Source organism: Taeniopygia guttata, chromosome 1, assembly GCF_048771995.1.
Source record: "Taeniopygia guttata chromosome 1, bTaeGut7.mat, whole genome shotgun sequence".
Classification (NCBI taxonomy): domain Eukaryota; kingdom Metazoa; phylum Chordata; class Aves; order Passeriformes; family Estrildidae; genus Taeniopygia; species Taeniopygia guttata.
The window spans coordinates 44,549,328-44,560,410 of NC_133024.1; the positions used below are offsets into that span (position 1 = coordinate 44,549,328).

Sequence of the window (11,083 nt, forward strand, 5' to 3'; positions counted from 1 at the left end):
CTTTTTTTTATTTTTAATCATTACTCTTTTAAATATTCTTGACTCTGTAGAGTGTCTGAATTTAAATACTACTTTGCCATAAGATTGAGATCTTAAAAAAGATTGATTTCTTTGGTGTCAGCAACATTATTCTGACTTGTAAAATAGATAATATTTTAAATGTTTGTAATAAATAGTGTATGGAAGAAAATGCTCCTAAATATTCATACAAAATTATAAATTCAATGAGTTTTGTAATAATTAGGAAAATTGCTTCTGAAGCATAATTTTAATGAGTCAAGATTCAGAACAATAAAGCTACTGATACACATAATATAATCAATAAAATCCAGCTTTTATGACAGTCATCAACATAGCACTCTTTCGTTTCACCCTTCATTTCTTTCTTATATGTTGGTACAGTTGTAAAAGAGAAAATAAGTGAACAGCCCTCTGCAATACTGAAAGGTAAGAAATAACAATGTAACAGTCCTTTTGTATATTTATCCTTTCAAAGGGAAATTCGAAGATACAACATAATGACTTGTTTACTCCAGTTCAAAAATATTTCCTATTTTTATATTGAAAAACTTACTACACTTAGATGATAATTTGCTGCTCAACTCTTCTTGAAATACAGTAATGAGTGAAAATATTTCAACATTCTTTTTGTTCAAAAATGACTGGAAAAAAAGCTGGACTTTACACCAAAAAAAAATTAAAGCATGTCTATATTTTTTCATTAAAATATTATTTTTTATAAACCTCTTTATGTCAGGTAATCTCTTGAATGACACTAGCCACATCTAGATATAGTCATCTAGAAGGAAGCTAGTTTTAGTGTAAATTGATGTAAAGATTTAAGGGTCTTTGAAATAAAGTGTCATGCATAATACTTTTCCAACACAATTTATTCTATTTGTTCTGAGCATATTTTAGCACAACCTGTATGGTTAATTTCTCTCCAGTGACTGTAAAAACACCTTGGTGGATACCTCAGACAGAATGCTAAAAGCTAAGGTTATCACCAGAATGCTGAAGTGTTCCATCCTAGATTTATTTCAGTTTGACTTTTATAAGCTAACTGTAAAAACAGCAAAATATTTTATTTAATTTATTTAAATATGTAATTACTACAAAAATAATTTTGCCATCTCTCTCCATTTTGCTTCTGAAAAAAGGGGTAGAAAGTATAATAATTAAAATATTTAATCCAGACTTGATTTTTTTTCATATCCTGGCAATGAGCTAAAAAGAAATAAACCAATTCTTCAAAGAAATGTATTTTTTACCCTTTAATCTCTAGATTTTCAGAAATCCACCAAAAGAAGGAGCTGTTACTCTGAGTCCTCATAGAAAAAGCCTTATATTCTCATCTCTTTTTCACTTTGCTTTGGTTTTGCGTTACCTTTATTTGACCTTCCATTGTTAGAATGAAAGTACACAAGTTATTGAGTCAGTCCTCAATAACTTGAACTTTCATGATGAGTGTCATGGGGAAGGAAAATGAAGAAGAGTGTCAGGGAGAAGGAAAGCAGGTCTTTCAGCACCGACCCTGTGTGACCTCCTGCAGGTATTTCCCAATTGTGTCACTGGAGTCCTTTAGCATGATGTTCCACATCCATAGAGAGAGCAGCACTGCTACATTTTAGTGATGCTACTCACATCCAGATGCTATAAAAATAAAAAAGTGCAGTGACAGTTGTTGGAGGGGTATGTTTGGACTGTGGGATGTCTGTGCTGCCTTTGCAGAAGGGTTAGCCCTCTTAATTTCTCTTGAAATTAATATACCTTTGTAAATGTTCCTCAGATGTCTGGTGGCATGAACTGCTTGCATGTGCAGCAGAGCAGGTTTATGATGCCTGCTGACTTGGCGAAGCCCCACTGACATGGTTTTGCAGTGCAAATACTGCAACCTATGCATCAAACAAATTATCTGTTTGAGAACCAAACACCAGTCACATACATCCAACTGGACCATATAATACAGTCCTAGTCTATAGTTTAGGAATTTTTTTCCCGGTTGTAAATACTGAAACTTTAGGGTGTAAATATCTATTCATGTGAATGAAATTAAAACAGTAAAATTGAACATCATTTCGATCATGCACTTTCCACAACCTCTCAAACAGAGAACATGCTAGAAAAATCCTTGTATATCCAAGTAAGCAAGGAACTTCCATTCAAAGGAGAGAGTACAAGCCTACTCAATAGATAGTGGTCCAATTCTTACTGTAAGTTTTGCAAGCAGACATGAAGTAAGCTATTATAAAGTAACTTCTGCAGAAGTTATGACAGATTTAAGAATTTTAAATATCTATGTAGCTTATGGGGTGAGTATTTATGTCATTTAAATAAAAGTCTTGCTGACAAAGCAGTGACCTATTATACCCATAAAATTGAAAAATATTGAAGCGAACATACTTCATGTTTGTTTGCCTGGAATCTGACCATAAGCTTATTTGTGAGATACTTCATTTTGTGATGTCACTAATGGCATAACCAGCAACAAAGTCTGAGCACTTGGGCACAGGTACATAAACTGTACATTTAAATGTATTCTGTAACTGCAAGAGATAAAAGGAGATTCTGTGATGTAACTATGCAAACAGGGTGCAATAAAATTCATGTATAAGGCATAAATTGAAAACTATGAACAATAGTTATGGAAAAGGCAGGAAACATGACTAGTAAAATGAAAAAGTTTTGCTCCTGGAAACAGGATAATCCGTACTGGAAACAGATGACATTCGCTCTTTCTTTTGGAGAGGTTGTGAGGGTCATAAAAATACCATGGACACATTAAAATAGAAAGAAAGACAGATAACTCTTGAATTTGGTTTTCTGTGGACTAAATCCTAGACCTGAGTATATATTCATCCCCTTAAGGTATATGGATCATTCCTTGGCCACCTCAGAAGCAATGGTGACTTGATCCTCTCATCAATTCAGGAAAGACAGAACTGTTTGTGGCCTGCAATATTAACTGATTCAATAAAAATGATCATGGTTAAATAAAAAGACTCAAGAAGTTAAAATTTGTGCCTGAAGTTTAGTGAAGGCAGTAAAGAATATCTCAGATCAGCTTTGCCCATGGCGAGAAAAAAAATAACCAACTACATCCTGAGACAACCCTTCAATACTCTAGCTTTACATCAGAATAATACATTCAAAATCATTTGGGATGCTGTGATGTAAAATCAAGCACTACTACAATGATTAATCGGGTCACCAGCCTCTTCTCCCTTATGTCTCTAAACCATTATTTAATTAAAACTAAAATGCCATGTGGGATTGGTCCCAGGGTATGGTTTCTAGGCATTGTATAAATAGGAAGAAGGTATTATTCTATTGTTAATGATGTTTCATCTACTCAGTCTTTCTCCAGTCTGCTGATGCACAGCAATTCTCCTTTTAATATGCAGACACTACTTCATGCTGACTTAATAGATAGTTTCAGAAAAGTTTTCAGAAAATTTCTATCAGAAAATTCCAATACACATTAATTGAAGGAAAGGAAAAATAATTTCACCAAAATATGATTGTGGAAGGCCAGAAGGCCATAAAAGATAAAAATTCTGATTTCTGGTATTCCATGCTAATGAAATAGACGTTTCTTTTTTTCTAGAAAAAACACAACAGATAAAAAACCAAATAAGACTCCCACCAAGACAAAACTTCTCAAATTTTAATCAACCCAAATAGTTTATTTCAGGTTTCTGTTTTGAACCACACTGAAAAGTATTGCTTTGGTTTGCATCTTTACCTGGGTTGGTTGTTTTATTTTATTTTTTTAATAGAAAAATAAAGGAATTAAAAACCACTTCTCCAGAGTTCTATGATTAAACAGTGGTTTTAACTTTTTTTCAAGATATTTTTTAGATGAGAGGATGTTTGTGTTTCACATGCTTTAGCATTCGGCTCTGCAACCCTTATTTTTTGAAGTCTGAATTCTGAAGCCTAAGTCAGGAAAAGTCTGAGGAATGAAAATATTCTGTTTCCCAAATTAAAATAATTGCATTACAGGGAATTAAGATGTGAACTAATAAGAAAACCAAGACTTGGTATTACTGTCACACCACATAACTGCATAAGGCCTCCAGAAAGAAAATGACTGGCATATGAAACCTTTGATGCATAAAATCAAGTCTGAGAGAGGAGAGCATACAGGAAGCCTTTTGTTTAGGGTTGGGTTTTTTTTTACTAGTTTTTTTCTATAAATCAGTAGTTCTGTGTCTGTGAAATATTAGGGTAGAAGGCAGGGCCTTCTGAGACTTGGGTCTTTTTCCAGTGCAATCAACGGCTTGACATGTGACCTTCCCAAGGTCAGTGCTTCTGTTTTCCAATCTGTTGAGCAAAAAAAATAGTATTGTTTTCTCCTGGAAAAGCCTCTGAGATGGGTTGACAAAAAGAGAAAGAATTGGGTATTTCCCTTACATAAGATTTTACTTTTTTCAGTTGTACCCCTGTGTAATGCTGGTAGTCATTTAGTCACCATGTTTGTTCATCACAGATTTCAAAGCCCCTTTGGTCTCCCACTTATAATATCTTCCACTTTCTCAAACTAGTAAAATGAGCCATTGGAAAGAGAAATGAGATGCACAGAGTCATGTCAGCAAACTATTGGTGGAGGCAGGTCTTTGCCTCAGTACTTCATTCTGAGAAGCATTTTCCTTTTCATTATTAAATATTAAAATAAGTTATAGTTAGAGAGAGCAGAGACACAAGCTCTTGTCTATATTTTTCCATTTATGTGATCCTTATGTTGCTCTGAGACTGTGCCATGAAATGGCTAAGAAAATAATTAATTATTGAAAACACATTATAGATCTATTATTCAAGCTAAAGTTATTTAGTGGGATTACTTGTGTAAGCAATAGAATGAAAGTTAGGACAGGTTTTTTTCCTGCAAGATTTTTTTTTTTTTTGGTTGAGAAAGATACTTTTTTAATGCCTTGTCTATATCTAAATGATACTGATTTTTTGTCTCATGTCTGATCACTGAAGTTTTTATAAAATGATGAAAATAATTTTTAACTAACTTTAAACTGTATGAATGAGTGGTATTAACTATCTAAGTCACTTGAAAATGTTGCAAAGTAACCAACTGTTTCAAACTTTTGCTTGTGTTCAGTCAGACATGGGACACTCTTAGGGAAAGAATAAAATAAGCAAGCAATCAAAACCATAAAGAGGTTATATAGCAAAACTGCAGTACTATATTGTGTATTGATCACGCTATATGGAAGTTATGTCCTGCAGGATGTTGAGAATTGTTGTAACAAGGTACTTAAAATGATAATGCTGGAATCTTAGGAAAAAAAATTTGCTGAGATTAGACTATGGTGCAAATGTTATCATTTCTTATTAAAGGCTGCAGTGTTATACTAGTGCATTTCCTGTTATAGCTGGCTAAAAGAACAAATACTTCTCACAGCTCCAGTTAATTTCATTGTAATGTTTTTCCCCAGACTAAATGTATGTCTTTTATCACAGAGTGAAAAAAAGTCTGTGTACTTCAGTGCTGCAGTGCCGAATGCTGCAATGCCAAACTTGGGAAGATAAAGCCTGGAGTGAAATCCCGGTCCCCAAGTCAGGCAGCCAACCATCTCATGTACTGCTCTGGGAAAGGCAGAACTAGGCCTTCATGTCAGGACTGAGAGTATGGAAGATGCAGCTGGGGGGACATTTTGAGTGAAATGCTGCAGTGAAATCTCAGTTCACGTTCCAGGCTCAGGGCTGCAGCAAAACCATATCTCTCTATCTGGGCTCCTCAACTTGAAATTCTCCACTGAAAACAGACAACCCACTTCTGTTGTGTCAAAGTTTTAAAGTGTGTGTGTGAGTCTGTGTGTGTATGTGTGAAAGTGAGTTTTGAGATGAGAGGAATAAAAGGAGGTGGGTGACTCAGCTCAGCTCCCTATCACTCTCCTTCTAACCAATAGCACAGTGGGCAGAAGATACTTTCCCAGAGAAGACACAGGGTCAAGTCACTACTAATTTGGAAGGGGATTAATTCTTTCCCTCTAGTAAGCCTTACATTTGAACAAAAGGCCACTCCAGAAGACCACAGACTGCAGTAAAATAAAGAGAAAATGAAAAAGAAAAATTATAGAGAATAAAAGAAAAATTAAAGAGAGAAAGAAAGATAAAACAGAAATTACTGTCTGAACTGACTCCTTTACCAAACATCTCTTCTGCATACTTTCACCATAAAGTACAGTAGCTGTAGGGCTTGGTCCTATTCAAAGAACTGCTAGAACAGGTGCTTTAGTGACTTTAATGCAGGCAATCATAGTAGAAACTGGGTCAGAAACTCAGATCAATATATATAGTTTAAATAAAAAATTCTGGTCAGATTCTTGGCCTGGCCTACTCACTAAATACACCTCTTTCTTCTGCATCATCAGGATTTCAAAGTGAAATGACTACATGGATTTTATGGCAGACTACACACATGATGAATGCAAAATCTGTCCATCTTTCTGACTCCTATTTCCTTTTCTGACACCTAAGTTTTAACCTTCTAAGATTAACCCTGTGACCTATTCAGCCACTATTTCGAACACAAAATTACCTCAAAGTCTGATAATAGTGTATACTGGAGAAGAATGTCGATGGATTTTACTACCCATAATCTAAACATCTGATATGTGAAATATATTACATCAAGCTCAGTCTCACATGAGACAACGTCCTCCCAGGGCTGTGCACACCCTGGCAAGTGCTGTAACTCATGCTCCCTTACTGCTTTTCCATGGTTCAAGGGATCTCAAAATTATTTTTCTTGTAAAGTAGAACAGCTGCAGCAAGAGGGTTGGTAGCCCGGTGGTTGAGGGTATGAGCCAAGAAAGAAAAACATGTGGGCTGGATCTTACACTGCAGAAGATAGAGAATTTTTTATTTTCTCATCATGAGCCAGTCTCCTACTCACTAGAGTAGGCAAACCACTTCTCTAACTTTCTTTTCTTTCTTTTTTTTCTTTTTTTTTTAGTCATCATCATCCGCCACTGCATCATTTTACAAAGCTCCGTCTGGTGAACATACCACAGGGAGACTTGGAACACGCTCACATGCCATTACCCTTAGGAAAATGAAAAATGAAGGAGAAAATTATCTTGTTTTGGAAACCTCATTTGGTCTAATTGCAGTTTAAATAGACATCCAGTAGCTATGTGTGAAGACTGGCCTGTGAAATATACTGAGATAGAAAATTTTGTGGGGAGATCCTGATATTAGCTTAAACGCTTCTACCCTTAGTTAGAACTTGTTTATCTGAGCTGGTTTAAAGTCATTGTATACACTGAGAAACAAAGTTTCTGCAGGAGCTGCAACATATTGAGGCATCTATGTTAACTACCAGCCTATATTAAATTCCACAGTCAAAGCCTGAACTCCATAGAAAAAATGAAGCCAGTTTTACAGTACATAGCACAAACACTGAAATCAGGATATCTACCATAATAATTGCTTTCTTCTCTAAAATCTTTGCAGATGGTCTGAGTTCTGCTCTGCAAGTTCTACAGTGCTAGATGAAGTAACTAGCTTTTTAACATGTTGCAAAGTAGCACAAATATACCCTTACCCAGTGTTACTTATATAGCCATAGCAACAGGGGGATGGGAGATTACTAATTGGGAAAACAAAGTATCCCACTACCTTTTCCTATTCCAAGTAATTTTCCATCTTATGAGTAAACCCATTTCTGTTCAAAACAGCTTCATTTGGCTTGTATGTGGTTAAATATGGACTTTACACCCAGAGGAAAGGTATAAGCAGTCAACTAATTGTTTTAGGCTTCTAGAATTGCAGACAGAAACATGAGGTAAAAGATAACAGTCAAGGACAATAGCTTGTATGCTTTCCCTTATCTGATCTTCTGGATAATTTAGAGGGGATTATGTGAGTTCTTTTCATACAACCTGTGTATGGGTTGTAAACTGGATGCATATACTGAATTTTAAAGACCCAGACTAACTGGTGCTTCAAGACTGTGTGTTCTCTCACATTACCACACCCTCTAAGTAACAAAGTAAAACATTTCAGCTTCCAATCAACCTGACCCAGGAATAGGTATTTCCTTCAAACTCTCAAAGGTGGGCCTCTTATCCTTAGATACATGTTTCTGAAGTTAATTCAATAAAATTACAAAACCTAGAAATTAGAATTATGATGCTGAGTAATGATAGATTAATTTTCTGGGTCTTTCTATGTAGCTTGACTCATAGAATAAAAAACTTCAGATATCAAAGCTAAAATGGATAGTGCCTTTTTTCTTCCATTCTGAATTGTCTCCTAGATGTTAACTTTTGCATAGCAGATGCTCTCTAAATACATGTATTTTAAATATAAGACATCAATCTCCGAAGCATACAGTTGAAAACACAATGGCTTTCTTAGATAAATACTCCTTTGGAAGCTACATAGCATCCATAAATATTCTTATTTCTTTTGGCATATTTTTTACTTTTTGAGGTTTAACTACTTTGAAATTCCAGGTCCCCAGATGGCTTCCACCAGTTCCCACCTCTCAGCAGATCCTTTGTAAGAAGCAGGAAATCTGTCCTTCACGCTTTGACAACAGGTCATTGTCTCCTTCCATTAATTCAATTCATACTTATTTATTTAATATCTCGTTAATGTTCAGGTCCTCTGGTTGCATTTTGATTGTTTTTACGGTGCCTGAGCAATTTTAATAGCATAAAGGTAAAGATGCTTGGAAGTTTTATTCTAAGGCAGGAGGAGAACAAGTCCTCCTGCCCCACATCCCAGTGAGTCTTCACCAGGCTCCAGATACTCAGTCTTTCTTCTGCAAAGACTTTGTTCATAGTGATCTTGTCACTGCTGCTGACACCAAGTAAATGTGTCCTTGACACCTACTCTGACCCTTTCCCCTTCCTCTGTCTGTCCTGCTCCTCTCTGTGGATTGTCCTAGGACTTCCTTGCCTCCAGTTCCCTTTGCACTTTGAAGCTGCAATTTTTGATCAATAGAAGGTTTCCAGACAGCCTTGCACCCCTATCCTTCCACCCTTACATCCCTGAGAGACAAAGTCCAAGAAACCACCAGGAGAAATGAATTAATGTGCCCCAATGTGGTGCCAAGTTTCCTTTTCTATTTTTCTTTTCCTAGTGAAACCAACGATATATTTCTTGTGGTGCTTTCTGTCTCAGTGTCATTTTATCTCTTCTAGCACATTTGTAATTTACTGGATAAGCTTTTTCAGGGTCAGGATTTCTCTCTTTCTGTTTTGTTTCCTACCTCTGTCCCATTTCCTACATCGTTTCCCCCTCCCTCCCTAGTCCCTGCAACCAGAACCAACCAAAAGACCAAATATTCATCCTGGGGACTTGAAATGGCCACGGTAACTGTTGTAACTTGTCTGTGGTCTAATTACATTAATTTGATAAGATCATCATCGGCAGGATGTCTAATTTGTTTGCAAGCGGTAGCCAGGGAGAAGCTTTGACCAAATTAACATGCCGCCTGGACCAGGGGTGCAGGCTCCATATGGCTCTCTGGATTTTCCTATAAATAACCCTCCTCCAGCCCACTCCCGCGGTTACATCCCTACCAGTATGCCGCAAAGTTCACCAGCGGCGCCGGACTCCAGAGGCACAGCCCAGGGCTGCAGGCACCAGGAGGCTGGGCTGCCTCTCCCGCCTTCGTGCCTCCTCCTCCTCCTCCTCCTCCCGTTCTTCTCCCCCTCCCCCTCCTCCTCCTCTTCTTCCTCCTCCTTCTCCCCCCCCTCCTCCTCCTCCTCAGAGCGAGGCAGGGGAAACGCGGGTTTCCACTTGCACCACCAGAGGTGCAACTGGTTCTTTGCTCGTAGGCATCTTGAAATCTCTCCAAATGATGCAGAAACTTTCGCGTGCTTGGCTCCTGTCTTTAAGGCCAGGCACCGATTTTTCCGCTGTGTAATCTCTTCTTTTGTCAGAAGGGTGGGAACTGAAAAAGGGCAGCGGAGGGGGTTGGGGGCGGGGGGGGTTGGAAGGGACGAGAAGGAGGGTGTCGAGGGAAGCAGGCGTTTTATTTCCACGGAGTATATAAGGAGCATCCCTAGAGAAATATCTGTGCATGGACATATACGCATCTCTAGATTTTTATAGAGATAAGAATAACCGTCAGTTTCTACCCTCCCCTGCCCTCCTTAAGGGAGACACTACACTCCGTGGGAGCAGGTAGAGTGAACTGCTAACAGTGCAGCAGTCCCCTCCCCCCTACCTACCCTCTTCTCTGTGATCATCTAAATTATGAAAAAAAGAGAGTGCATTAATCCACGGTTCCACATTGCATAGAGAACACCAGCAAGAGACAAAATCCAGCATAAAACACCATAGACTGCAGGGGAGGAAGAAACGCCTTTAAAGCAATGATAAAAATGGCGTGCAGAATAATTACCTCAAATTGCCATTCGCTTGACACTCTGACACTAATTCTGTTCAAGTCATTGGGAAATACAATAAGGCAAACGAGCCTTTCTCTCCTTGTGCAGGTGTGAGTGTGTGAATGGGGGCAATAAGGAACAGGTCGGGAGGAGAGGAACGCTAAACTTTCCATTTTAAAAGAAAAGAAATAAATTAAATAATCCATTTAGGAGAACGCATCTAAATAGATCTACAGCCTTTAATGCCAGCGTTTTTAGCTTGCCCTGTACGTGGATTGATTTTTTTTTTCCCTTCTCCAGCATTCCCTCAGCAGATGGATTTTTGCCACTGCAGCTCAGCAGAGGGTGTCAGATCTTTCAGTGTGCACCAGGTTGAAACGAGCAGAGCCTCTTAGCAACTCTCCCTCTGCGTGCATGTGAGTGTGTGCGAGCGTGCGGCTCGGCAGCAGCGGAAGAAAAAGGAAAGAGCGAGCGAGGCAGCGAGCGAGGGAGCGAGGAGGGGAGGCAGCGCTGCCGGCAGGGCGAGGCGAGGCGCGGCGCGGGCGGACGGGCGGGCGGGCGGGCGGCCCCTGCCCCGGCCCCGGCCCCGCGGCAGGCTGCGGCCGCCGGCGGGCATGGGCAGCCGCGCACCGCAGCAGCGGGGGCAGGCGCGGCGCGGCGCCGGCGGCTCGGCGGGCAGCGCCTAGGCTGGGCGGGCGCGTTCAGCACCGCGGCGCTGG

At 38.9% G+C, this 11,083-nt stretch overlaps 1 protein-coding gene and 1 long non-coding RNA gene across 5 annotated transcripts in view; one reads left to right on the plus strand and one right to left on the minus strand.

The window, feature by feature from the left end:
• The window catches only part of LOC115494887 (uncharacterized), a 50,100-nt gene extending 39,156 nt beyond the window's left edge, over nt 1–10,944 (minus strand). For 2 of the 4 annotated variants that reach the window (XR_012055455.1, XM_072927802.1), the window contains exon 1: nt 9,552–10,070. Coding sequence is in view for 3 of the 4 variants with exons in the window: in XM_072927802.1 (XP_072783903.1) it covers nt 9,552–10,070 (519 nt within the window). In the remaining variant the exon portion in view is untranslated. Of the gene's footprint in view, nt 1–9,551 lie in introns of all 4 variants that reach the window. The other 2 variants (XM_041715542.2, XM_041715549.2) reach the window with 2 other exon arrangements.
• Nucleotides 10,665–11,083, plus strand: part of LOC140683884 (uncharacterized) — a 97,485-nt gene continuing 97,066 nt past the window's right edge. The window contains exon 1 of the long non-coding RNA XR_012055470.1: nt 10,665–10,780. This is a non-coding gene — a long non-coding RNA (uncharacterized lncRNA). The remainder of the gene's footprint in view (nt 10,781–11,083) is intronic.